Here is a 27,403-nt window from a genome sequence, read left to right as displayed (position 1 = left end):
CTGTCTGTACTAATTGGCCATGGTCCAAAAGGTACGCACAAGAATACTTAAGCCAAGTAATCCTTGCATAGTATAATATATATATCTTAGCTAAGCTTAGCATAAGATAATAGTGCTAGACCCTAGCGCCAACCCATGAACCTTGTTCAAGTCTAGCCTAGGCATCTAGTAAGCGCTAGCTATCTTTAGCCTAGCCTTGTTACAAACACCAGTAAACCTGCCGTGTGTCTTTTTAATCCCTCAAAAATTCTTAGGACGATATCTATAAAGGTGTTATTTTTCCTATTAAAATCGTTAAGCAAAAACTTGAATTTTCTGCAACTCCCACTCCACTACTTGTTCAAACAACTACTATATTCTCAATACCTACAAGGGACAATGATGAACCTCCTTCTTATTGCTGCTTACTTTTCTACGGCTCTTGCAGCTTCTGCAATGTGGACTAGTGGCGATCAAGTACCCTTTCCAAAATCCGATAAAACATATAAATGTCAGGTACTTGTTGATCCCTAACAATGCCTATCAAGTACTAATTTAGCTAGGGCAATCACTATTCTTATTGTGTATGTTAATCCAACAACTATAACATTTTCTAGAGTTCTGACCCCTAGCATAGACTAGTTGGGAGTACGATCAAAAACATACATTTGTCTGGCGAGGAAAATGTTACAACCCTACTGACGAAAACGGAAAAGAACATGGGTTTTATAGAAATGACCCTTTACCTACTTGTACTGGAGGTGTAAGTTCCTATCTGCCAAGCTTGAAGAAATAAAAAAAAAGCTAATTACTTTTGTTCAGTTAATCCGATGCGTAAGACCTTTCCTCTTCCTTAAACCTATTATCTATTACTTAATCTATAAATAGTGCTCGCCGTAGACTGTCTTGTAAAGGACAGGTAGTTCTTCTAGTAGGAGGAAGAAGGTCTACTATGATTTATGGTGGAAGAAGGAGGATAAAGCAGCTAAAAGATGCTTAGATTCGTGTTTTGCTGTGGTCATAGATATCTTAGCCCCTTGGGATGCTTGCCCATAGATAGCTCCTAACCTCATAGACTAGGAGAATATAATCACATTACACACTACTTTTGGACCCTCATCGTTGGATACTGCATGTTTTGCCGTAGCACATGGTACTTATGGTTTATAGTTGCTTAAAAGAGAATTATACCACCTGTGCTCCTCTCCTGCTCCTCGTTTGCTCATTCCTAGCGGCCCCAATCGCAACATAGGAAGCCCAGAGCTTGACAGGGAAAACGCCATCTTCAGGCTTATAGTAGTAATTCAACTAGAGGGATTCTACTAGTATATTGCCGTGGTAGGTATAGTAGTCGTCAGGAAGTCAGAAGCGAGTCTTTTTAGCTTTTTGAACCAATATTACTTACTACCAAGTCAACAGGGTTTGGACTCGGAGTCCCGATATTAGCTAATAGACAAGCAGATGTCTTTTAACAAACGCCGACTAAACCTATAAGTCTTGATATCGACTAACGAATAGCCTTACCACCAGGCAATAACCCAGCAACAAGTCTCGATATCAGCCAAAGTTACTACCAACCCCCACATAAATCCGAAGTTTAGGCACAGGGCTAACAGAAGACCAGTTGTGGTACTTCGTAGAACGGGATTATTTGAACAGGGGGCCAGTGATGGAGGCAAACTGCATTCATTGATTAAGGTAGTGTAGAGGTATTAATTAACGTGTGGATAGGTTAAGATATCAATTAAGAATTTAAGTGGACTAAGCTAATGGAGGAGGAGGTTTGTGCCGCTGCACATAGTACTCATGGCCGAACGTTGCATAACTCGTAGTAGGATACTATGTGAACTATTGCTCTCTTATAGTAATATAACTAGATTGTCCGCTAATAACATAGAAGTACCTACAAATTCGCCTCTTGTACCTTAAAACTGTAACGAGTGCAACCCTCGTTCTATCTCAGACCAGAGCATCCAAAGACAGCCTCACAGCCGATACGGCGCCGATTCGGGTCCGAGTTTCCTAGCCTACCCCTCTGCCTCCACCATATAAAAGGAGCCTTACGCTTATAGATAGATAAGCAAGTTCTTCTTGTCCGTTTATACTAGACCTGTAGGTATCAGGATCAATTCATTCAATCTCTATACAGACGCGCACTCCTATATGCCCTTAAGTCATATCAGACCCCTTTTAGACGTCCCCCGTACCTGTGTTATTACAAAAACTAATGCTCTATGTATATATATCTTAATATGCCTGCCACGTGCATTATAAAAAGACTGCTATTTATTCTGCTATTTATTATACACCCCTTACTACCTAACTTAGAAGCTTGCGTAAAACTTGTAAGTCCCCTATATAATTAAATATAGAGTTACTCTATCTACTAATTAGAAGCGTACACCTAATGTTTAAGGCACCCTACTGTAACGACACAGGTAGGTAGGGGCATCTAAAGGGTATCCGATACGACTCAAAGGCATATAGGAGTGCGCGTCTGTATGGAAAAGGATATGATTCCTACACCTATAGGTCTTGTACAAAAGGACAAGAAGAACTTGTCTGTCTATCTATAAGCATAAATGATAAGGCTCCTTTTATATCTAGAGGCAGAGGGGTCTTGGACTAGAGTTAGAGCTGTATTAGGGCTGAAAATATCTTGGCTAGTCTAATAAGAACTGGAACGAGTGCTTGCACTTGTTACACCTACAAAGATTTAGAGTAATATAGAAGCTCCCTATAGAAGCAATCTAGCCGCTCGTTCTATTTAATGCCCTAAGGATGTTTGCAACACGTTTACCGATGCCGCTAATTTAATACCGTCTGTCTTTAGCGACCCAACGTGTTGCGCTTGCAGTGTACACCCCTGAACTGTATGATTATATTTGTTTGTGCTCATAATCCCACCATCATCAATTAATATGTCATTAGGGGATGTGGCTCAGTGGTAGAGCGCCCGTTTTGCAAGCATCTGTATTGCGGGAGGCCCAGGTTTCGATCACCTGCTTCTCCATTTTTATGCTTTTTTTGCCCTATCGCCTTCTTCCACAGAAGAGGTTAAATCCACGATTGGTAGTCTACATGTGAATGGTGGGCTCAAGATAGCCCCGGCCCACCTGCAACAGAGGACAATCATTGGTTGCCAAGATGTGCCGATTGGCCGCAACACGCGACGGGTCTGACGTTCGTACACAAACACAGGGCACCTCTTTGCGTCTAAACAAGAGACCATGAAGACACGAACAACGCAAGCATGGCAGACCCTTGCTGTGATATTTTTGCTGGGTGGTATAAGCCATGCGTCGCTCGGTGACAGATTGCCAGATTTCAAGGACTGTGTACAGGTACGTGTACCAGAATCTACTAGACAGAACCGACGAGCCCCGACTGATCCCCTTTCCAGGTCTGCAAAGAGGCCAATTGCGGCAAAAACCTAACTCCAATCCGTATGCCATATCTCCAGATCTATATACTGCCTCAACTAACCTCAGCCCAGCTCTTCACCGCCGCCTCCTGTTTTGGGACTGTCCTGCAGAATGCGATTACACCTGCCAACACGTCGTGACTGACAAACGCCTCGCCCGCGATCCGCCCTACATGCAGCCGGTATACCAATTCCATGGCAAGTGGCCCTTCTACCGCTTCATGGGCATCCAGGAGCCCTTTAGCGTCATATTCTCGCTGTTCAACTACCTCGCTCACGACTGGGGAATGCGCCAGCTGCGCGACAAGATACCGGCTTCCTACCCGCTGCGCAAATACTACATATGGTTTGGTTACGTGGGGCTGGCAAGCTGGACCTTCAGTATGATCTTCCATGCGCGAGACTTCAACATCACGGAGAAACTGGACTATTTTGCGGCAGGGGCGAATGTGTTGTACGGACTCTACTATGCACCGATTCGTGTCTTCAGGCTGGACAGAAAGGAGCCGAGGAAGCAGTCTCTACTGAGGACATGGACGGGGTTGTGCATCGTGTTGTATACTCTGCATGTTCTCTACCTCTCACTCTGGTCATGGGATTACACATACAACATGGCAGCCAATGTGGTCGTGGGCATCATAGCGAATCTTCTCTGGAGCGGCTTCAGCTATACCCAATACCAGAAAATTGGGCGAACCTGGGCAGTATGGCCCGGAATTTGCGTGGCATGGGTCATCATGGCCATGAGCTTGGAGTTGCTCGACTTTCCACCGTGGATGGGTGTCCTGGATGCGCATAGTCTGTGGCACTTGGGTACCGTGGTACCCACGGTGCTGTGGTACAAGTAAGTTCATCCAACTTCCCCCACCCACTTACAAATTCGAGTTTTTCGGACATTGTCGACTAACACGTAAGCAGTTTCCTCTTAAGAGATGCCCAAGAAGATATAGCAGGTACGCGGCTTAAAAAATGATAGAAGCCGGGTTCAGGCTTGGGCTTTGTCGTTGCACAGTCTTCATTGCTTACCAATGCTGTTAAGGGAAACTACCCACGACTAATTTTGGCCTTGGAGCACGAAAGGATTGAAAGGGTTGGAGTTTTTTTGCGTGTTTCTGTATTCAACAAACAAGTACATATTCTTGTGGTCTTCTTGTATTGAAGTCGAACAAACACAATTGTATGCGATAGAAACTTTGTTCCGAGCTAGCGCTATAGTGTGCGCTTCTGTGGGGGAATCCCCCTTGTGGAATCTCAAGGGTCATTTTGAATAGGCCGTAGATGATGTTAATGCAGATGAGTTACTGCTTTCGTGAATCCAGTCAACTTGGCGGAGAGAGTGAATGAAGTAGCATGAATGACAGACAAGCATGAGAGCTCGACCTACATGAGCATTTCATTCTTTGCAGCTTGAAGAAAATTCTTTCGCTCGCTGTGAGGAATAGGTACAGGGAGCCATTTAGTGATGTCAAATGAGCTGGGTCAGACGCAAAGAAAAGCCAGGATCGCTGAGTCTAATCCAAGTTTTTATCGCTACAAACACTTAGTCTTCTTTAGTATTGAGGTTGCTTCGACATGGTGGTAGCTAAGCAATGTATCAAGTCTCAGATCACTTGCAATCTTACTCCAATGTACAAACCTCGCAATGCGGATTTTGGCATTATGCATACAGGAAATGAGTGTACTTGGGCCTTTGAGATACTACAAAGTGGCATGACGGATCTAGTTGAATGATGGCATACCGGAATGATTTGTTAGGTACTTTGGCCGACGGCGCTGTGAATGTCTTTTGCACACGTGGGTTTAGGATGATGATGAGAGTCGATATGCGGAGGGTTAAGTAGAGAAAATCTGGGTTAAGCTTAAAGGAAGAGGGGATTTAGACCGTATTTTTGCTGTTTTCACATCGGAGCATCTGGGATACGATGATTAGGGTTGTTCTATTAGATGATAAGACCATAATTTCTGGTGGTCGTATGCAACAGCAAGAATTGACACTGACAGGAGTCATGTGCCATGACCCGAGCCCTCATGAGGTTCTTCTCTGATTGAGCCACCAACTGGAGATGATTCATTCAGCTCTGCGTCGCCTTGCGATACGAAGGATTTCTCACGTGAATGTTGGATCCGAGATGGGTTGGGCCGCCCTCTCCCTGAATCCACAGACCAGTGAGGGTTGGACCAGGGCGTTCGTAGGAGCGAGGTATCACTGTCACGTTGCCTCGAGATGCGTGTGCCGATTTGCATTACGAATATAGTGGTCGTTGGTGTCGGGTGGACCGGGGTGATGTCGCGTGTACCTGTGGTATTCTCAGGAGCTACTGTTAGTCCTGGGTCCATTGATGACGGTATGTGGAAGTGGACGGGTGCAGTCGTTTTGTTAGATTGCGTATGTGAACATTAAAATGTTCTTTGAAGCCACTGTCGTGAATTTGCTCGACTCGATGGCCGAATGTGACGATCTCTTATATACGCGGAGGATTGTTGGCGACGACGGGATGTTCGTAGTGACCTTGCAATGATGTCGTTCCTGTTGTTCGCACGCTCGAGTAATATGTGGGCGGTTTGGTGGATGAGACTTCTGCCTCAGTTACGTCCGCTTTGCCTTTTTCCACATCCACATTGCCTGCTTGTCGCTCCTCTCTGAGCTCTTCCATTATTCCCTTGTTCTGTCTTCGCTGCTTTCGGTTGGGCCAATCCAAGAGGACGGCGATGACGACGACGAGACCACAGAGACCGAAGATGCCGCCAACTGCAATGGCAGCAACGACCATGGTGGGCAGAGCACCCATAGAAGTGGACATTATGATCGATGTATGATGGTTAAAGTAAGGTAAATGTATTGGACGAAAGGCAGTAGCACAGATGTAGCGAGAGGCCCGCCGATGAAGACAATGAGCGACGTATAACTAGATATATGGGAACGATTCGTGATGTGCACTGAACATACAAAAGCGAGTGTATATATTCAAGTAACTTTAGGCAGGAGAAGAATGAAGTTTGAACACTAAGCCAGGCCACTACCCAAGACAGCGCGAGCGGCCCCTTATACTCTACCAAGACACCGTGATCTGCTCTAGGTAGGTAAGCAGACAATGCTCGCGTGCCTTTTTCGGCTTATCTCAGGCCTAGATACCTGCTTTCTGCCGCTTACTGCGCTATTCCTCAGCTGGTGGCTTACCTTTCCCACGCGGCTACAATCTTCCACAGTGCAGCACACGCCACAACGCTGGGCATTTGCCGACACGTTCAGGCTGGATCCAGGTTGCCGTCTGAGGAAACATCGTTGACTGCCCAGAACAGCACTCTGGTCGGTAACGGCACGGGCTGCTCAGGGGTGCTAAGGCTGAGGCTAACGCGAAAAAGACGTCCAGACTGCGTGGCGGTATCGAATGCCCAAAGTCTCGTACGCGAGACGCAGACTTTGCAACGCTTCGCTTATCGTCAAAGACCAGTTGATGGGATGTTGAGTCGTGAAGGCCGTGGCGTTCGGGGTTTTAGGGTGGGAGTTTCACAGTCCATCTACTTACAGCCTGACAAACTGCTGGCGGGTGTCAAAGTGACAGTCGACATGCGACTCGTGGCTCTCACGCGAACATGATGGCTGTCGTGCGCTGCTTGTCATGTTGGCTTAGGCCTGTTTCTCATGGCGGTTGCATTGGGCCATGGTGTGTCCACAAAGTGACAAGGCGTTGTGCTAGCGTGCACAAGGTTGAATTCGTGGTCTACCATAGTAGGTTTAGGCTCATCTGACTTGAGGCTACCAGTCTCTTGATGTGCTAAAATCATGGATTTTATCGTACCATATCATGGCAAAATAAAAGTGCGCATGTCGATGCTATGCCTTACCCAAAGACACTCTCCAACCCTTCGACTGCTCCCGCGTGATGATATTCTCCGACAACTTTGAAAGGGTCAGACTCCGTGCGGGAGGGGAATACAGTAAGCATGTATGTAAGATCACGCAAACCTTCAACCCTTTCCAAGGATCTGCCCAGATTGTCTCATTTCCACTCTCTTGGCAAACACTCTATATTCGGACCTCACTGAGAAACCTTGTTGGCAGACATGAGTACCATGTTACTATATAAGTCGAATGTTGCCTTGTGAATTCCAGTACGTATCTTCAGAAGCGAGGCTTGTGCTACAGTAGGTGTGGTAGCCTCGGGAAGGGCGTTGAGAATCATAGCCGAATGCAAGCATGAAGCAAGATTTTCATTGCTTAAGACGGGCCTCAGGATCCCGTCACAGGCATACGTACAGGACCCTGAGTCTCGACCGATGAATGTTTGGTTGCCTCGGCTCGCGCCTACGCTGGCCTGACCGATCATACAGGTTCAAAAGGGGCACTCATGCCGTCAATCAGTTTCATACGTCTATTTACAAGTCTCACGAATCTCCGAGTTTAAACGCTTTCGAAGGCAGTGGGCTCGCGGTGTTTTGCTCATGGTAAATCTTATCAGAACTCGATGTGTCTCGCGTCTTTATATGCACCACCAATGCGACATAACAGCTTGTGGATAAACACGAGAACCTTTTGCCTCTCTGATGATTTCTTTTGTGAATCCATCGCAAATTGTAAACGTTACAAGCTGGGTTGCGAAGAAGACTATCTTGTCATGTCATGGACCTGTCCTTGTCTTTGCCCGAATCCCTAAGCAGCAGTAAGAGGATGGTTGGGCGACGAACTTGAAAGAATGGCGGGGAATAAAGGCAGCCCGAGAATATCTTCTGTTCAGAGGATTCCAGCGTCCTTATCGGGCATCACAGCAAATGGACTTAAGCGGCATTAACACTATCAATCGGCTCCTCATCAATTGCCGAATCCCGTGCGGAATCCACGAACAATCGATGACGGAACCTCTAAGCCCTCCATGGCGATGTCGAGGGTGCCCCATCGCGCCTATGCAATTACTCTTGTCCATCAATGTTTCCTTGTTCATTTCTTCAGGGAACAGGTTCCAGGCCAAAAAAGAGCGAGGGACAGGTATGTGCCTCCATGAACTAGAATTAATGGTACAATGGCCCGCAAAGCACCACATCCAGGCGCCGCCTCAGAACGTACGACCTCGACCGTGACCGCAACAACACCGACAAGTGCGTCGACAAGTTCGCCGACACAGCAAGGCCAACCATCGTTAGGAACATGGCAGAAAATCTACACGACATTGACATGGACACCGCCAAACTGCCGATGGGATCCTTCCCACCCGCCGCAATTCTCCATGTCCATGAATGTCCTGTTTGCTTTTGCAGCGGGCTTTACGGTCGCGAACCTGTATTACAACCATCCGATACTGAATATCCTCGCTCATGACTTTGGCGTGCGGTATGAGCAGGTTGCACAGATTCCAACGGTCATGCAGGCGGGATATGCAGCCGGCTTGTTGTTTTTATGTCCGTTAGGGGACTTGCTACCTAGACGACCTTTTGTGTGCGGGCTGGTGCTTTTCACGGCGACCATGTGGTATGTGTGTGATTTTTCGGTTGCTTGTTACTTTGCTTCTGGTTTGAATGGCTAATTGGTTTTGGCGGTAGGCTTGTATTATGTTTGACGAGCGATCTGGGGACTTTCACAGCTATATCATTCATTGTGGCAGTCACTACTGTAACTCCGCAGTTGATGCTCCCTTTGGTGGGAGATCTTGCTCCCCCTAATCGCAGAGCTGCCGCGTTATCAGTTGTAGTGTCTGGTCTCATGCTCGGTGTTCTCGTGGCCAGAGTTCTCTCTGGTACCATGGCCAACTTTGTGACCTGGCGAGCTGTGTACTGGATGGCACTTGGTCTGCAGTATTCGATCTTCATCCTATTATGGCTCTTTATGCCCGACTATCCCGCTACTAATCCTGGTATGAACTATTTTCGCATCCTCTGGGATATTGTCAAGATGCTTTTCAAGCATCCTGTACTAGTTCAAGTTTGCTTAGCTGGAATGTTTTGTTCCGCGCCATTCACAAGTTTCTGGACGACCTTGACGTTCTTGTTGGCTGGTGAACCCTATCAATATTCGCCTTTGATCATCGGGTTATTCGGCCTTATTGGCATCGCAGGTATTTCAAATCATCCTAGCTGAGAAGCAGCCATGCTGATCAGGGTCAGGAATGCTTTGTAGCCCCATATATGCTCGTACAGTGACAGATCGTTTCGTTCCACACTTCTCCGTCCTGTTCGGGTTGAGCTGCTCGCTGCTTGGTGTCTGCCTGGGTACATATATTGGACCTTTCAGCGTATCTGGCCCCGTGCTGCAGGCATTGCTCATGGACTTTGGCAACCAGACTGCTCAGATTGCAAATCGAAGTTCTATCTATGCTGTGGAACCCAAGAGACGAAATGGGGTGAATACGGCGTTCATGGTAGCTACGTTTTGCGGACAGCTAATTGGAACAGCGGCTGGAAACCACATTTATGCCGTGGCAGGCTGGATCGGGTCAGGTAGTGCGAGTGTAGGCTTCATTTCTGCAGCCATCTTAGTCATGATTGCGAGGGGACCGTGGGAGGACAGATGGGTGGGCTGGAGAGGAGGATGGAGCATGAGAAAGAAGGACAAGAATAGTGCAGACGGGAAGACGTCTGAAACGGCAATGCATGGGCAGAAAGAGACGGTGGATGTGGAGGGAGGGCTCGGAAAGAAGGAAAAAACGTTGGAGGAAGTCGCGGCGGAGCCCCTGGTGGAAAGCAAAGTACACCGTTGTGTGAGCGAAAAGAATAGTAGGACTGCAACATGTGTAAGAAGGAGCCATGAAGATGGCATCACGGCTGAGAAAGTAGGATAGGAGCGAGCCAGTCATATGAAGGATTTTCCATCTGCATAGTTGCATAGGAAGGCGTTTTTGATGGGTCAGACTATCTATAGGATTTCAACAATCTTCTCCTCTTCATCGTCTTCACCATTCTCAAGCTCCATCAGTTTACCACCACCCGCAGAGCTCATATCTGGGATATCTTCCTCTTCACCTTCCTCTTTCCGCATGATGATCTGGACTACCCGATCACACGCCTCTTGGACACCTTCATCCTCGGCATGCAAATGACACTCCCTGACAATGGGATAGACCTTAATCTTACGCAACACATCCCTACCCTCTCTTGTCGTGCACAAGAGCAGCAATGTCTCCAGATGTGTTTTTACAATCTCAACATCGGATTCCCGCTCCTTATCTGGTTCGAGTAGTTGTAACTCGTCGAGCATGCCTTCTGTGTCCTCGTCCGGGTACTCTTCTGGGCCCATGAGCGGTAGTAGTATGTACGGAAGGAGGTTAGCTCCTATCGATGGAGGTGTTAGGTTTGGGTCTGGGTTCAAGTTCGACATCAGGACCGGGTGTGCTGGGACGTGAAAGGCGACGTTCTTGATAGCAGATGCCACACCCAGACGTCTTATGTGCGATGCATGGTCTGTGAAGACTTGGATCTTCGTGATGGGTATTATGTTGGAGTCATGCTCCGATGGCGTCGTCAGGTACTCGCGACCCTTGGGAAACTTGGCCAAGTCGGCGAAAAAGTATGACAGGTAGTCGAAGTCGGCGTGCTTGTTGTAAGCGCCCTCTGCGCCCTTCACGAAGCAGTCCATGAGCTGGTCCATTGCCCACGCTGATTTGGACAGCTCCTTGGGTATATCGCGTTTGAGCTCGAGTACACGCTGCAGCGAGTCGTCCTTGGCCATATTGGCGAGAAGCATGGCGATTTCATTCGCATTAGGCTCTTTGGGGCTCTGAGTCTCGCATTAGTCCTAACACCTGGGATATGACACGGCCTGGGGAACTGACATACGGTGATGCGCGACAATAAAACCTCGAGGAATGCATCGTCTTGGGCAAGTGCTTGGAAAACCTCCTTGTCTGAGGAGATGTTTATGAGCATGGTGAAAGCATTCTTGGCAATCGGTGCATAGTCCTTGACCAGCAATTTGAGATCCTTGACAGGTTCTAGTTGATTGCGCTTGAAAAGTGGCAGGTCTGTTTGCGTATATCCGACCAGGTGTTCGGCAGCTATTCATTCGTGAGCCATGATGTCTCGTGATGGAGTGGAGGGGCTGTTCTGACCAGCCTGACGGATCTGCGTGTTGCCATGGTGTAAAAACTCGACAAGCTATGTAGTATTCGTAATCAGCCATGAACTCTCCCAGATACTCTGTAAAGATACTCACCTCTTCTAGTTCTGTCGGCATGGTGGTTGTTGCGCTACATTTTTTTTTTTGCACAATGACGAGTTACGACCAGAACTTTTCTGAGCCAGCCTGTTATCGATAAGCCCCGCAGTATCGTACCTAACATGGTAGCTCGCCAAGTAAATTGTTGTGAATTGCTTGGTCTGCTGTCACATACAAAACTGTTCTATGAGAATTTTGTCACATCATGTTTGCTTTCTTTCCCCTGGTCCTCCATCATCTGCCTGTCATGGCGACGTTGTCCTGAGATGATCGGGCTTAGGTGAAGGCGGCCTTCGAAAGCAATCCCATCGCATTTGACACAAGCACACGCTGCCACATACCCTTCTTCTTCCATCTAAGCTTTGCGACAGCGGGATCAAGCAAGAACAGAGTGACCTGGTTCCACGTGCTCAGAGTATGGCAGCGAATCACTACCACAGACTCCGAATGGCACAAGAGTTTGCTCGCGCAATCGTTGTTGTTGCCTTAGGGATCTTGTCCCAGCTGGGAATAGGGGCGGCTACGCTCTCGAGCTTGTCACTTCTCCCACCCCACCCCCGTCCCCCATGGCACATGCATGGCTCTTGTAACCGCCAGAGGCACTCATAGCTTCAAGCCACATCACAGGCACCATCGGGATGAGAAGTCAGCAAAGCTACCAAGACAAGTATGGGCACAGCGATATCAGAATATAACACATTCCTCGAATGCCACACATGTCTCTCTTCCCAAGGGCATGCATGGATGCCAACCACAGGCCCAAAGCAATTCCCGATATTCAAACACAACCCGCATTTGGCACAGAATTGGCCAGAGACTTTCCCTGCAGCCTCGAAATAGATCGATGAGATAGCAGCGTCGGCCCGCTGGCCAAGTCACCTAGATTGTACATTGGCTTGCCGTGCGCAGGACAAGCACACGGCGTCAACAAATCAGCGTGGGCGTGCATGCATCGTAAGATTTCAAAGAACGTGGCAGGGGTCGTAGCGAAGGTTGATTGTTGGCGCTTAGAGCGAGAGACAACCAACCATGTTAAAAATAACCGCCGCTCAGCAGTCAGGCCTTGCAGATATCACTCCTTGTAGGCTTGTGGTGGCCATAATGGACCCAATCAGCCATTCACCCCAAGGAGCCGCTATTGGGCTCGGTGTGGAGTGAGTCGAGAAACCCTCTTCCGCTCTGACGGTGTGACCATATAGTCTTTTACCCCGAGATTACCTGGGCAACTCTAATATGCACCTACAACTGGTGCTACTGACCTGAGTCTTCGCATGTTTCTACACAGTTGATCTGTTTCTTACTGGCTTCAGTGAACATCTGGATGTTCCTTTTTTGAAGCAAAATAGCAGAAAATAGTTATTGGATTATAACTATGACAGCACCGGCTTTTCAATTATTTCCCCCACCTCGTGGGCATCGCCAAACAAGCCCATCCCAGAGACATTCTCCACATACTAAGCATCCATTGCCCGAGAGGTCGGACAGCGCGACTGCTGTTCACACAGAAGCTGGACCAGAAGAGAATTTTCACAATCTTGTCATACAAGTCAATTCGGTTCCTGTATCCCCTGCGGCCCAGATGCCGGCACCATCAGCGCCTCCACGGGCATACACGCGGACTCCTCCTCCAGCAAGTAGATCTACATTCGACTCCCCTTCGCAAAAGAGAACGCCTTCTTCACATGTGACAAGGCAAGAGAGCTTCTACCGGGGCCAAGACACTCGAGCTCCCACGTCAGCAGCCCCAGTGCAGGATGCTCAGCAAACTCGCGCTGCGAGTCCAGATCCCAGCAGAGCAATATCCCCTGCTTTCTCCTCTGCTCCCACCCTAGTTCGTGCGAACAGTACTGCAACGAGAGTACAAAGCCTATCTCCACAAGAAGAGGAAGGGGAAGAAGAGATACCTATGAGATCCATGTTTCCCGTCTACGACCCTACAGTACCCCTTGCCAGTCAGTCGTACAAGCCAACTCAAGCATCTCCAACACAACTTCCTCGAACACAAATCAGCAGATCACCCTACTCTCCAGACTCTTACATTCCCCATAGCAATGTACGCTCGAGTAGCTCTTCCGCCCCTCCACCACCTCCAAGACCTTTCTTTACGCCGTCGAGCCTGCTGGACAACCTCTGGCTGGCAACAAATGGCCAAGAAGAACCGACTGTACAGATGTACACTCTGAGAATGCATCGAGCGACAGCAGCAAACCCTACAGTCACCTTTGGTACTACGCCATCACTCCCATTCTATTCTTTGGCCCAGTCCAATCTCGCCGCCGGGCATGAGGTTCCTAGTATATTGAACGAGCTATTGATACAGCGTCACCACCCCACACAACCAAGAGTCCTCCCTATTGCTCATCTCGACCTCATTGCTCCCCCTTCTCTAGATACCGATCTCTTCGACCCAGAACAACAAGAAACCACCACTCTGTTGACCACCATCTATCCAAAACTAGCGGCACTACAGGCGCTTGACGCTGCCGCAAACTCTCCTGCTGCTTCGCGTATCGCTTTGTCGGACCCTGGCGCACAATCACCAGCTGCACAGCGACTTGCAGAAGATGTTCTCGCAGGAACCGCTCAACGTGAATGTTGCGCGCTTGCATGGACCAAGGATGATCCTCAACAGCAGGCGAATCCATGGGCCCAGCATCTTCCCTCAGAAGGCTCATACCACCTGCACCATCCTACTCTCGGCTCATTCCCAATCTCAATCGAAGGCGACTGCTCGAACATTAATGCGCCCTCCACACGACCCGTGACTGAAATGTACAGTCACAACGCGCCCATGACCCCATACATGCCAGGAAAAAAGGCCGCATGCATCACTCTTCTAAACCCATACATACTTTCTCCCACCACACCACGAACGAATGCTTTCTCTCCTCTGCCACCGCCTCCACGACTAGACGGCATGAACCGCCCAATCTCATTGACACCTTCTGAAATGTCGGTTGGCCAACTACCCACCACCACCGATGCCACGGCCGACGACGCAATGCTCGCCCGACTCGACTTCGCCAACGACGCACTGATCCTCAACGTAGCAGCCCTCACCCGCTTTGGCAACCCCTTCCTCGTCGATGTCGTCGCGTCCACCCTCCTCGCCGTCGCCGTCGCAGAAGCCACGCGCGGCCGCAAAACCAAGAACAAAAGCCAGGAGAACTTTGAGCCTCCACCCCCCAGTTTCACCCTGACCAACCAAAAGGAAGACACGACCAAAGCCTTCAAAGACTCCTTTGTCCAAGGCTTCCATGGGTTTGGCGGCAAATCCTCCAAACCCAGCTCCGCGCCCCTGTCCGGTAAAAGTCTGAAGAAATTCGCAGCCTCGATGAGGAGTAGTGCGAGGACGAGCCGGAGCGAGAGTACGAGTTTCGACAAGGATATTGAACTGGCGGAGTGGTACGGTCAGGATAAATCGCAGATCAAGGTCAAGGAAAGTAAAAAGGCGAACAAGGCCGAGAGACAAGACGAAGACAAGGAGAAGTTGCCGATGATAACACGGACGATTATCGGCATGTTGACGTTTACGTTCAAGACGGTGGTTTGGGTCTTCAAGATTGCAATCAAGGTTGTTGCTGGTCTTGTTGTTATGATTACGCGGAATCTTGGGAAGCTGTGAGTTTGGAAGGACTACGTGGGGTGGGGGGAGATATGAGCCAGGGGACATTTCTTATTCAGCGTGATGATTTTTTTTTCCAAGTTTTATACCATATATTTCGTTATATTCGCTCGATGGAATATCCATCCCTGGTAGCATGGCCTTTGAGATGGGGCTATTATTAGTTTATTTAGCTGAGTAACGCAATGCGGACATGGCTCGCGTTTGATCACCGATGGTTGGAGTATGGACGTATAGCTAAATTGAAAGAAATAGCTTCTAATTGAGTGCAACGTGCAAAAGGTGATTGCAGGCGTGCTATTGCGGTGCAACTTTTGTTTCCGAGGCTATGTCAGCACTCACGATGATTGGAGAAGATGTCTAGCATAAAACCATGCGATGTGCACAAGACTTGCAATATTGAAAAGTAGTCGTTAAATTCATTGATCATCCCCACTACCACCCCCTGCACACTCCATCGACGATCCTTCAGCGTTGAAATACAGCCAGATTATTCGCATTAATCAGCTCCATACCCTCCTTCCTATACGTATCCGGCTCCGCAAAACTCGTCACATTCGCATCAAACACAAAGTCCATGGGGTCGGCCACATCATAGCTGGGCCACATGCCCTCGGCACCCTGCCAGGCATACGTTTCCCTCCAAGCATTAGGATCCAAATCATGTACGAAGCTGACCCAATTACTACTCATGAAGCGGGCCAGGTTGCGGTAATTCTCCGTCTTGTTCTGGAACGGGGGTGCGGCTGCAGGAAGGTACCCCACGCCCTCGAGGTTGAGGAAAACGAAGGAGACTTCTTGGAAATGGGTGACACCCATGGCGGCGGGGAGACCAGCGGGGATCGCGTTAAAGCGGTAGCAGTATGCTGCGAGGCCTGCTTTGGCCCACGTCTGGCAGGTGAGTCTGCGGTTGGCGATGAAGACTTGGTCGCCGAAATAGGAGGCTGCGCGCCGGAATTGAGGACCGTAGGGAGCGCCGGTTCGAATGTCGCCTAAGCTGGCTACAACGTTGACGGATAGATCGTCGGGGTAGGCTTGGAGTAGTTTGTTTGCGAGGTCAGGACCGACTGCGCCGCGGCTAAAGTTTGTCATGTAGGTGTACAAGGCATCTGTGCTGTTTACTGGTGACGGGGAGAACGCGGTGCCTTCATCTGAGTTGGCGCCCGACACAATGGGAACATGGACAAATTCGCCGGCTTCCAGTTGAATGGATGTACGCTTCTGAATGAAGTCGTAGTCGAGAACGGGGTTGAAGCCTGTGACGTTTAGAGGAAGATTCGTAATATTGATGGCAGCGTTTAGTTGTTCGGCAGGTAATTGGCGCAGACATTCCAATGAACCGGTAGAGTTGACGCCACAGTTTGTGCGGCGGACAAGCTCATTGTACATGTTTGCTAGGCCTAGTGGTTCCCTCAAGGCTCCGTAGTTGATCGGGTTACCGCTCTGCATGATAGCACCCCGGAAGAGCTTATCGTCGCGTCCACCATAAGCTGTCAGATGAAAGCCCACGGCTGCGGCACCAGCACTTTCACCCCAGATTGTTACCTGCTCGGGATCACCTATGAATCATCAGCCGAGTTTCTCTTGCCTGCTGGATAGTACTCACCACCAAAAGCTTCAATATTTTCCTGCACCCACTGCAAGGCCAATCGCTGGTCTTTCAGACCAAGGTTGAGTGCACCGTCATCTATCACTTCTTGGCTTCCGCTCAGGAAGCCCCAGGCGCTCAATCGATAGTTGATGCTGACAATCATGATGGGCTTGCCAATTCTAACCGAGTTCTCAACTGCAAAGGACGCATTGTACCTTTGATCGACACCTCCGCCTTGGTAGAAGCCACCTCCATGGATCCAGAATCCTACAGGAAGTTTCTGGCCTTGATGGCCTGATGGCCTTATAATATTGAGGTAAAGACAGTCATCAGACACTGCATAGTTCCACTGATCCGAACCGTAGCCGTAGCACTATAAGAGTTAGCACTGAAGATGTGCCAAAGAAGAGTGGGTACTGACTTCTGGCGAGTACTGTGTTGCTGCTTTAGCCTCTTCCCAGCTGCTTTCTAGGCTCGCTGGGTTGCGGAACCGTAAATGACCAACCGGGGGCTGAGCATAGGGTATACCTAGAAAGAAGTCTTGGCCATAAGCTGCAGAGTGTACACCATAATAGGTTCCGTTCTTGACATTGACTGTGGGAGCTGATTGATAAGGTAGACAGCTGGCTAAACTCAGGAAGAGTGCCGATGCAACAGCGGTAATGCGCGACATGGTGAATGCCCCGAGAGCTCGTAGGGAGAGCCACCGAGACTCTGGAATGCCTCGAGTTTATATACGATCGAGCCAATCCTCCCGGACAGCCTTGCATCTCTTCCATTGCTGGCTTGCATCGAGTCAATGACGGGATAGTCGCAAGCCGGTAGTTGAAAATCCAAGGGCTCAGTGTCGGCGTCAGCCCCAATTGCAATCGTAGCGGTACAAGCCTGTTAAGAGTCTGCGGGGATCGTGCATTGTAGTTGCTTGTTCAGGCATTCGGCAGGTGGAGAGAGGATGGTAGTGCCTGGTGTCATTGGATCCTGGTTTTGCCGATGTTCTCCCATGGGGCCCTACCGAATCGAGGAGCGGCAGGCAGCGTGGCCACCTTGAGTCCTCCTGACTTCTGTGGGGGGGTCACGTGAGTAGTGGGAAGGGAGGACAGCAGGAGGCATGAAGGCAACGGCCAAATTGCACCGCGCCTTGATTTGGCACCGACGTTGCCTTCAGCAATGCGCGAATTGGAGGAAATGCGATCTCGCCGCGCTTTCTCCTCGACAGTGTGGACAGAGTACCGGTACCGGTAGGTGGATTCTGCCAGTCCCAGCGTGTGGGAAGTCTCCCCGGACCCGAATCTCCTGCCTCGTTCCCCACGGGGTTCTTTCTCCAAGCGATTCATGGCACATGACGTGTCTTCGTCATGGTCGAGGGTGAATTTTCATCCAACCCACTAACCATGCCTGCTTCTGGCCGCGCAGATGGCATCGTATTTGACCATGCCTACAGGGAGGGCGCAGTTTATATGACCATGGAATTAGCGCTGCGTGAACTCGTATTTAGCATAGGGTTAGGCTGTGCCAAGCTCTACTAGCTAGCTAAGCGAGGTTAACTAAATATTATACTATAAGATTTTATAACGTATTCTAAACCTATTCTAAATATATTCTATACTAGTAATACTATAAGCTACTACTACTATACCTATTACTAACGTATCCCTTATATCCTACGTAAGTAGATTAAAACGTGTTTAGAACGTGTTCTTAATAGGTTATAGAAGTACTATTAATAGTACCTTACCCTTAGCTATATCCTAGATAATATTAGGGTATAGCCTATAGTTAGCCCTAATAGGGTAGTTAAGATAAAGAGTAGAGAGCACTACTACTATACTAAGATTAATAATAAGGGCATCTTATATAGAGTAAGAATAGGTTCTAAACGTGTTCTAAATAGGTTCTAATATTCTTAGGCTATTCTAGGTACTAGGGGCACTTTATATACCTATACTAAAAAAGATTATAGGCTTAATATAGCCTACTATAAGGTTAGTAGGGTTAAGAAGACTAGCTAGCCCTCTATAATAGAGGTCTATAAGGTAAAGAGTAAATATATTATTAACCTATTCTTAACTTATTATACTAATATATATAGACTTCTATATAAAGGTTATATATAATTACTAGAACACTCCTTACTATAAGTTATTTAGAATATATTTAAAACTTATTACTAATATATTTTATAGAAGTTCTCTAAGCCTAGCTAGCAGCTGCTATAGGCCCCCCTATAAATACTAATACCCTCCTAAATATAATTTAGAAGAAGACTTGCACTAGCTATAATAGTAATAAGGTATAGCCTATAAGAACCTGTTAAAAACACGTTACTAACTTATTATAGCTTAACTTTATTACTATATCTACCCTACTAAGGATTTAAGGTTATTAGGTTCCTTATACTATCTATACTTATAATTATCCTAGCTATAGTAAGTTATTTATAATATATTATTAACCTATTCCTAACGTGTTTTAAGACTATTACTTTAATACTAGTGTAGACCTTACTAATTCCTACTAGAATACTACCTAGTTCTACTTGCAGTATGCTTTTATAGAGCCTAGGGAGGATAGGGAGGATAGAGAAGATACTAGAGAGGGGGAGGGAGATAATAATAGCAATAAGTAGGAACACATTAAGAATATATTAAGAATAGGTTCTAATAAATAATATATAATAGTATATAACCTAAAGGGGTAGTAGTAATTACTAAAATAAACTCTTTACTCTTCTCTTTTTTTTTTCTATCTACTAAAAGTAAAGTACTATTTACTTTTATAGGGTCCTTTAATACTATATAACTTTTTCTTTTTACTTTTATAGGTATTATAAAGCTCTAGTAGTCCCTTAGATTAAAGAAGAATCTAGTATTTATAGGTGTCTAGCTATAATATATTATTAATATATTCTAAACATGTTTTAAGAGACTAGACTTATATCTCCTTTTTACTACTTTTACTAAATATTATTTATAGTATAAAGGGGAGCAACTATTTACTCCTCTTCTTTACTCTCTACTTCCTCTTTAGCCTTTACTCTAGCTACTACTTCTTATTATAGACTAGCTATCTTAGAGGGTTCTTAAACCTTAGAGGAGGCACTTAGTGTAGTCTACTCTACTAGTAGAGAACATATTGTTAACGTGTTTAGAACACGTTCTTAAGCATTTACTATTAAGCTCTTATAGAAGATCCTTGCTTCTATAATACCTTGTATTATAGTTCTGCTATAGTTTACTAGGGCTATTTAAACCTTAGGATAATACCTCTTAAGGTAGTAGATAAGATTACCTCTATTAGAGAAGTAATACTAAAATAGTTATTAATATATTATAAATATGTTCTAACTTGTATATATATATACTCTACAAAGTTCCTATACCCCTAATCTAGCCTAAATAGCCTAGTAGAAAAGCTTGCTAGGAAATACTATACACCTATTATTTAGGTAGGATATTATAGGAGAGAATGCCCTAGTATTAGATAGAAGTAACTTAAGCTTAATATATCACTAGTATAAATCCTACTTAGTGTTAGAATAAGTTTATAACGTGTTCCTAATATATTCTATTATATACTAACTTTAAAAGATCTTTATAGACTATATTAACTAGTTATATCTAATAATATTAGGAAAGATAGATAGTAAAATAGTATTAAACTCTTAAATATAAAAAGTTCTTATAGAGTATAAGAAGAAAGAAGAAGAAAGAGAAGAAGAAAGAATATATATTTATCTACTTATATATACTTATATAATAGACTAGAATATATTAAGAACTAGTTAGGAACTAGTTACTATATTTATAGACTAACCCTACCTTATATAAAAAGTAGCTATCTCTTTCTTAAGTTTAAACTATGCCTTTTATAATTTAAATAGTACCTTTTTCTATGCAAGTTCTTCCTTATCTACCTCTAGCTTTTCTTTTCTCTCCTTTAGAGCCTAATTACTAAGAAGAGCCTTTTATTATAAAGTTTGTAGTTATAGACTAATAATAAGTTAGGAACGTGTTATAAACGTGTTTTACAAAGCATACCTTTAGGTTACTATTAGTAGAGGAGAAGAGCCTAGTAGTAGAGAAGATAGAAAAGGGGCTAGTAAACTTCTTTCTAATACTACTCTACTACTTGCCCTCTAGCTTTAGGCTTTTAAGCGTACTCTTTTATTTCTTATTAGGACTAAGATATATCTAGTTAAGTTAGATATAGCAAGACTTGCTTTATTATTATCTAGAGTATTATTATTATTATAGGATGTGTTCTAAACACGTTCTAAACATGTTTTAATTAGTAAATATATATAACACTAGCGTAAGACTTACTTTCTCCCCTCTAAAGCTTTTTAAGGTACCTTTACTTAAGCCTATTAGGAGTTCTATAGTTATAGTGTATTCTAAACTTACTCTAGGCTTTAAACTCTTTTATATCCTATAAATCTATCTAGTGTATACTATATAATATTACTTATATAATTCTAATAGGTTAAGAATAGGTTATAAACTTACTTCTAAGTAGCCTTAAGAATACTTACATGCTTACTAGTTTTATATCCTTTCTAGCCTGCTTGCTTAGCTATATTTAAATAAGATTCTAGTTTTTCCTATACCTCTTTTAATATTTTACTATAGTATTGCATAATCCTAGTAGTAATTACTAAGTTTTTCTTATAGATTGCCTAGTTTTAGGTATCTTTAGAGGGTTTGTGTTCTAATTATATAAGAATAAGTTAGGAACACGTTTAGAATAGGTTTAGAATATATTTACTTATATAAGAGGAGGTTAGTAAGCTAAAAGTATTCCTCTACTATTAATACCTGTAGTAATTTACTTAGATATAAAGAGGTAGTATTATCTAGCTCTCTTTTATATACTTTGTGAATACTTCTTTATAGATATACTTAATAAAATCTTATATAAGATTAAAGTTGCTAGCGCTAGTTACGCTTATAGGGATTAATTAACTAGAGATAGCGCCTAAGTCCTAGAAACAAGTTAGAAACACGTTACAAATAGGTTATAGTGCGCTATAAAACTTGCCTATTATCTACTTATTACACATATTAATAGTAGTCCTATAGAATCCCTATAAGTAAATATACCTCTATAACACTTGTCTTTTTATAAGTGCTTTACACTTCTAAAAGAAGTTAGTAATAGTAACTTAATATATCTTAGTTATATCCTTATCTATAATAATTTAGCTAAGTATAATAACTGTAACGTGTTAGAAATATATTATAAACCTATTCTTAATGCGTACGCTTCTTTTCCTATAGGTAGAAGATTACTATTAGAATCTCTGCCTATACCCTATACAACCTCTTATATAATATATCTATCTAGAACATGTCTTAATCTAATAGAATTAATACCTGCTCTTTAAAAAGGTAAATAATTAAGTTACCTAAGCTTAATATAAAGATTTACTATATATACGCCTATAGTAACGTGTTAGTAATATATTCTAAACCTGTTCTCTTATACTACGTACAGTTTTAGGATCCTAATGCTTTGTCCTCTACTTATAGTATACTCCTCTAAGGCTACTCTTAAATAGGAACTATAGAAGCTTTTCACGCTTTATAATACGTAAGATTTTATCTTTATTTATAAAGCTAATATATATTTCTTTAATAGAATAGAAACCTTTAAGTTAGAGATAGGTTTAGAGCTAGGTTAAGTTTAGGAACTAGGCTATAATAAGTTAGGAATATATTTATAATAGGTTATAAATAACTTATATTATATAAGCTATAGAGTAAGTATAGGCTATAACACCTTTACTACTTCCTTAATATTACTATTAGATAGTGTTAAGGGAGGAGGAGGTATATATATATATATACTAAAAGAAATAATAGCAAAAAAAGGTATTACTACTATATCTATTAGTATAATTACTTAAAAGGTAACTTTATATAGGATTTTAAATAGAGATCCTTGCCCTTATAGATAATTAACGCCTAGAATATATTAGGAACATGTTAGGAATAGGTTGTAATATGCCTACTACACTTCTTTATCTAGCTTAACTATAGCTTAACTATAGAATATAAAGCAGGACTACTAGAAAGATTTAATATCTCCCTAGTTAGAAGACCTTATAGATATATAGAGTCTACCTCTAGTAGTACCTAACTAAAATAATATTTTTTCCTAGTAGTAGATATTAGGCTATAGTTCTAATAGCTAATATATAGTTAAGCCTGTTCTATAATTTACTAACTTATTATTAACATGTTTTAAACATGTTTAAGTTTCGCTCCCTACCTAATTTACTATAGTCCTTATTATAGGATAATAAGATACCTAGTAGTCCTTATAAATCCTTAAAGAGAAGCGCTTAATAAGGCTATAATAATAGCTTCTTATTTATAGTTCTCTTTATAGAATTTTCTTAGGTACTATACTTTTTAAGGTTTAGATCTAATTATACAATATATTATTAATAACGTAATAAGAACATGTTTATAATATATTCTTAAGATACTTACACGCTTTTACCCTAGAGTATTAGTATTTATACTAGCTTACTAGCTAGCTATTAAAGAATAGTAAAGTTATAGGCCTGTTAAGATAGATAGACTAGCAGGAGTATTATACCTGCTAGAATTAGAATAATTTAAGAACGTGTTCTTAACGTGTTACCTATATAGCCTGTATAAGCACCTCTTCTCTTATTAGGTAAGAGCTATCTTTATATTACTAAACTAGTATTATATACCTATACCCTTAGCTATATAATTAAGGGTATACTAGGAGAATAGCTGCATGCTTAATAATTACTAGTGTAAGTAGTAGTCCTTAACTATTACTATAAGTAAGGTATATATTATACCCCTATAACGTGTTACTAACCTATTCTAAACTTATTCTATTTACTTTTACTTACTTCCTTAACACTACTACTAGTATCCTCCTCTAGCACTTTATATAGTTACCTAAATTCATCTCTAATATTACTATCTAGTTTAGATATATTATCTAGTACTACTATACTAAACTCTAGTATAGTATTTAGGAACGCCTATATATTATTAAGAATAGGTTTAGAACATGTTTAAAAAAGATAGTAATAAAAACTACGTTTACTTGCTTAAATTACCCTAATTTATACTTAACTATAGGCTAGTTTATATAACTATAAAAATTTACTGCTGTGACGTGGACTTGAACCTACAGGGATATTCTAACCACTCGGAGTAAAGCCCAAGTCGCCCGACGCTAAACCCATGGTCATATGACATGCCACCACGCCTACAGGCTTCCGCTCACACGGCGGCTTCACGGCGCACTACCGAACAAGATCCTCACAAATCGAGTAACGCTCCCGGACCAGGCTGTGCCAAAGCTCGACATCTATGATAGCGGGTATTCGGTAGGCAGTCGCCATTCTCAGGCCGTGCATTTATCCATTCTGCGAATGTCTTTGTAGACACCCCAGCTTCGCTTAGCTCTGAAGCTTTGCCGGTCTCTAAGAGCAGACTGTGACCCATTCAGATGTGGTAGGCGCGTGGTATACCTCCACCATAGATCCGGTCGATCCGAAGTGCTGCAGTGCCTGGTACCTGGAGCAATCCAAGCATTCACCTATTGCATAGACGGCTGATGAGCAGTCCATGGGAACTCTTGAAGAACCCTCAAAGTCTAGGCAACATCGTCAAAAACGACAGTACGGAGAGTGAGAACAGATCGATTTTCGTAGACAGTCCAACAACATTGACGACCGTTGCAGCATTAAAATAAGCTATTATCTCCACATGTAAAAGGCCCGTTCAACGTCGTAGTAGGATCATTGAAAATATCAATCAGCGCTTTGAGCGACTATACGTTTTGTCAGCATCGAGTTACAAACAACCGAAGGGCATGGAGGGAGCCTTACAGTGTACAATCCACCTACGTTAAGAAAGACCGTCATAAGCAAGATCGCATAGTCGATCAACGCTAGCACGATCTTGCGGCCTGTACTCCATTGTGATTTCCAGTTCAGATGCAACCAAAAGACACTGGTCAGTCCAAAGGTAAACCAACTGATAAAGATTGCGGAGCTGATGTTCAGAATGGAACTGAAAATCGGTATAGCATTGGATACGATGAAAGACACAATCCAGAACAACGAACCGATAGCGATCCACAGAGTCCACGTGAAGGTGTTGTGAACGTTGACTTGGTCTGGCTTTGCGTTGCGCATGATGGTGATGTACTGGTAGATGATAAGCACACCTACGGCTATTGATGGAGAAAGGCCGGTACGAACCATATACTTAATTGCTGTAATTCCGATGACAAGGCCGGTACCGAGCACACTGGGAATCAGGATCCCATAGGCAATCTTGGCTGGTATAATAGGAGCAGACCCAAGCGCGGGTGAGGTTACCGCATCCCCTGCAAGTGCGTATATAACACATGCGACAACAATGTACACGACAACCTCAAAAGACTTCTGCATGAATAGTGCTGGTGCAAAATCCTTTTGGGGATTGCGCATCTCCGCCATGACGGAAATGAAACTCTGATTTCCAGCAAAGGCAAAGGCGATGTTGAGGAGCGCATTGACAGTCTGAACGAAGGTCGGTTTCCCCACTAATATGACTGAAGGAATTGTCAGCGCAATACATCAAGCATCCATTGAGCAACAAAGAGTTGCCCCTAAGCTCCAAATGTGAGACATCTTCCAAATATAGAACGTGATAGCTATAGCGATTGAGGAGACCTTGTACGTACTTTCTGCATCGAAACCAGGAGGTGCTTGTGGTCCAGCTACGCCGAGGGCGACCATAACAATGAGAACAGCTGCTACAATGGAGATTGTACACACCCACGAGAATGCAGCTGCGAATGTCAATTTGCGTGGGAGACATAGCATCCAACATACGATGTGAGGGAATGCCATGAAGGCCACTGTGCAAAGGGCGTGGCCTGAAAGTGTGTTGAGCGCAACCGACATGGTGATATTGGCCGAAGCACAAATGAGCACCAGATTGAATACAAAAGCGATGCCAAGGAAGTACTCGAACGGTTTCCCTCCTACGTAAAGTGCGCAATCCACAAGGTTGGTGACCATGGGGTAGCGACGGTAGAATTGGACCAGGATGTAACCACAATATGTCGTGAGGATACCGAATCCTATGATGGCGATGATTCCAGGTATCAAGCCTAGCGTTTGTAGGGCTGATGGAAGACTGAGAACGCCAATACCCACCTCGATTGTGATCAAGATGACACAAGCTCGCCATCGACCCATTGTGCGGTAGTTCTCTCCTTCGGTGTTTGGATACTCATTGGCACCGGCATGTCCATCACCAGTCCAACCTATCTGTATATTGGTGTTGTGTCCAACTTCCTCATCTAACTCTTCTTTGGATGATCCAGGGTAGGAGGAGGAAGAAGCGTCGGTGGAACTCTTCAGTCCATCCTTGTTAAAGAATTTTTTTAGGCCCATGATGGTAGGCGCACGCTGTTGTAATGTTTTTCGAGATGCTGGGAATGCTGAGATGTGAAGTGCCATACTAGTGGCAAGGCAGATCCTTTTAAATATCCTCACCTCCTTTATCGGCGTCCTCACGGATCACCATCCACTGCGCAATTCCGGCTAGCGTATCCGTGCCCACCTGAAGATTTGCCTTTTGAAGTGTCGCAGCATTTCAGATGGAGAGGATTCCTCCAGAATTGGTTACACCTCGATTAATGCCTTTCCATACTTGGGGTGTGGAGTGCATAAGTAATGCGGGGGAGTCGTGGCCATAGCTGGCATTTTGGGTTTATTATGGTGAAACCTTTGATACTGTGTCGTTCAAGAGGGTCAAGATTTCATTCCTTGATGAAGCAAATGGGTCATTGTGAGTAATATGTTTTCGTAGGGTCCACATATTATCAGGTAAAAATTCTCTCGAGGGCTTCTTTGCCGTTGTTGGCCTGCTTGGCGTGGCTAGAGCGGCCCCTGTGGCGGAGAAGACGAAGTTCATGACATGACGAACGCCGACCAGCGCAACAAATTGCAATATCAGTCTCGTTATGCATCAATGGAAGTTGATGTTAGTAGTACTAGGGCATGGGGAGAGATGAGAGGATGCTACACTACTCTAGAGTCTAGAGATAGGGAGGGTGTACTAGGCCAAGCAGGTTCTTGAACGGGAACTATACCCAATACAGTTTTAGCGTATCTTCGCCTCTTCCACTCTGCCATACCAAGTAGAAGTGGGTTTGGGCTCAACTTCTTCGAGAGATTGATGAAGGCAGTTGTCAGAGGCTGTCTGAAATACAACTACACACCCCTCGTGCAAAATCCAATAATTTCCAGGACAACAGACTGTAGGTATATCTCAGAGCAATGACGAATACTCGAACTGCTAGATACCAATGGTACAGATGGATCTTTTATATTCGTCTTGCAAGCGGCCAGAGGCTATAATATAAGCTCACGTTATCGCCGACGAAAGTGTACAGCAATCTGCAGGATTCCCATGGCGGAGTGGAGGATATCGCCAAAATTGCATGGCATGTACAGAGAGTAAGCTTACCGGTTGCAGCGCAGCGCTCCGGGCCGGGCATGAGAGGATGATCATGCAGGGTCCATGCGCGCCCGCCTTTCAAGTTTCTTCCTCAACCCCAAGTAGTCCGCACTCTGCAGGACGATCGACG

The 27,403-nt window shown here is 44.6% G+C and overlaps 11 protein-coding genes across 11 annotated transcripts; 5 read left to right on the top strand and 6 right to left on the bottom strand.

The window, feature by feature from the left end:
* Positions 1 to 378: 378 nt before the first annotated feature.
* Positions 379 to 746, top strand: IAQ61_002748 (uncharacterized protein; the record flags this gene model as incomplete). The annotated part of the gene is made up of 2 exons (XM_066095678.1): positions 379 to 495; positions 612 to 746. The coding sequence occupies 2 exons, from the start codon at positions 379 to 381 to the stop codon at positions 744 to 746; spliced, it is 252 nt and encodes an 83-aa protein (XP_065954514.1).
* A 2,434-nt stretch (positions 747 to 3,180) lies between these two features.
* IAQ61_002746 (uncharacterized protein) lies at positions 3,181 to 4,713 on the top strand. The gene is made up of 4 exons (XM_003843481.2): positions 3,181 to 3,323; positions 3,383 to 3,425; positions 3,476 to 4,247; positions 4,322 to 4,713. The coding sequence occupies exons 1-4, from the start codon at positions 3,210 to 3,212 to the stop codon at positions 4,374 to 4,376; spliced, it is 984 nt and encodes a 327-aa protein (XP_003843529.2). The 5' UTR covers positions 3,181 to 3,209; the 3' UTR covers positions 4,377 to 4,713.
* Positions 4,714 to 5,407: 694 nt separating this feature from the next.
* IAQ61_002745 (uncharacterized protein) lies at positions 5,408 to 5,740 on the bottom strand (the record flags this gene model as incomplete). The annotated part of the gene is made up of 1 exon (XM_066095677.1): positions 5,408 to 5,740. One exon carries the CDS (start codon positions 5,738 to 5,740, stop codon positions 5,408 to 5,410), a length of 333 nt encoding a protein of 110 aa, XP_065954513.1.
* Positions 5,741 to 5,865: 125 nt separating this feature from the next.
* On the bottom strand, positions 5,866 to 6,204 carry IAQ61_002744 (uncharacterized protein; the record flags this gene model as incomplete). Its single annotated transcript, XM_003843482.2, has 1 exon — positions 5,866 to 6,204. The coding sequence occupies one exon, from the start codon at positions 6,202 to 6,204 to the stop codon at positions 5,866 to 5,868; it is 339 nt and encodes a 112-aa protein (XP_003843530.2).
* Positions 6,205 to 6,333: 129 nt separating this feature from the next.
* IAQ61_002743 (uncharacterized protein) lies at positions 6,334 to 7,001 on the top strand (the record flags this gene model as incomplete). Its single annotated transcript, XM_066095676.1, has 2 exons — positions 6,334 to 6,358; positions 6,490 to 7,001. The coding sequence occupies 2 exons, from the start codon at positions 6,334 to 6,336 to the stop codon at positions 6,999 to 7,001; spliced, it is 537 nt and encodes a 178-aa protein (XP_065954512.1).
* Positions 7,002 to 8,149: 1,148 nt separating this feature from the next.
* On the top strand, positions 8,150 to 10,190 carry IAQ61_002742 (uncharacterized protein; the record flags this gene model as incomplete). Its single annotated transcript, XM_066095675.1, has 4 exons — positions 8,150 to 8,387; positions 8,447 to 8,867; positions 8,939 to 9,450; positions 9,500 to 10,190. Coding segments are annotated over 4 exons (1,845 nt in total), but the record flags the coding sequence as incomplete, so codon positions are not given.
* IAQ61_002741 (uncharacterized protein) lies at positions 10,191 to 11,639 on the bottom strand. The gene is made up of 4 exons (XM_003843486.2): positions 11,544 to 11,639; positions 11,440 to 11,485; positions 11,168 to 11,385; positions 10,191 to 11,108 (listed from the first exon to the last, which is right to left on the bottom strand). Exons 1-4 carry the CDS (start codon positions 11,562 to 11,564, stop codon positions 10,248 to 10,250), a joined length of 1,146 nt encoding a protein of 381 aa, XP_003843534.2. The 5' UTR covers positions 11,565 to 11,639; the 3' UTR covers positions 10,191 to 10,247.
* Positions 11,640 to 12,918: 1,279 nt separating this feature from the next.
* On the top strand, positions 12,919 to 15,171 carry IAQ61_002740 (uncharacterized protein; the record flags this gene model as incomplete). The annotated part of the gene is made up of 1 exon (XM_003843487.1): positions 12,919 to 15,171. The coding sequence occupies one exon, from the start codon at positions 12,919 to 12,921 to the stop codon at positions 15,169 to 15,171; it is 2,253 nt and encodes a 750-aa protein (XP_003843535.1).
* Positions 15,172 to 15,639: 468 nt separating this feature from the next.
* On the bottom strand, positions 15,640 to 17,435 carry IAQ61_002739 (uncharacterized protein; the record flags this gene model as incomplete). Its single annotated transcript, XM_003843488.1, has 3 exons — positions 15,640 to 16,730; positions 16,778 to 17,135; positions 17,184 to 17,435. The coding sequence occupies 3 exons, from the start codon at positions 17,433 to 17,435 to the stop codon at positions 15,640 to 15,642; spliced, it is 1,701 nt and encodes a 566-aa protein (XP_003843536.1).
* A 215-nt stretch (positions 17,436 to 17,650) lies between these two features.
* On the bottom strand, positions 17,651 to 18,096 carry IAQ61_002738 (uncharacterized protein; the record flags this gene model as incomplete). Its single annotated transcript, XM_003843489.2, has 2 exons — positions 17,651 to 17,724; positions 17,775 to 18,096. 2 exons carry the CDS (start codon positions 18,094 to 18,096, stop codon positions 17,651 to 17,653), a joined length of 396 nt encoding a protein of 131 aa, XP_003843537.2.
* A 5,756-nt stretch (positions 18,097 to 23,852) lies between these two features.
* Positions 23,853 to 26,813, bottom strand: IAQ61_002737 (uncharacterized protein). The gene is made up of 4 exons (XM_066095674.1): positions 25,487 to 26,813; positions 25,020 to 25,354; positions 24,663 to 24,965; positions 23,853 to 24,586 (listed from the first exon to the last, which is right to left on the bottom strand). The coding sequence occupies exons 1-4, from the start codon at positions 26,268 to 26,270 to the stop codon at positions 24,500 to 24,502; spliced, it is 1,509 nt and encodes a 502-aa protein (XP_065954510.1). The 5' UTR covers positions 26,271 to 26,813; the 3' UTR covers positions 23,853 to 24,499.
* Between the last annotated feature and the right edge of the window lie 590 nt (positions 26,814 to 27,403).

This window comes from Plenodomus lingam (genome assembly GCF_022343315.1).
Source record: "Plenodomus lingam strain CAN1 chromosome Unknown contig_14, whole genome shotgun sequence".
In the NCBI taxonomy this organism is placed as follows: Eukaryota; Fungi; Ascomycota; class Dothideomycetes; order Pleosporales; family Leptosphaeriaceae; genus Plenodomus; species Plenodomus lingam.
This window is presented reverse-complemented; position numbering and strand designations above follow the sequence as displayed.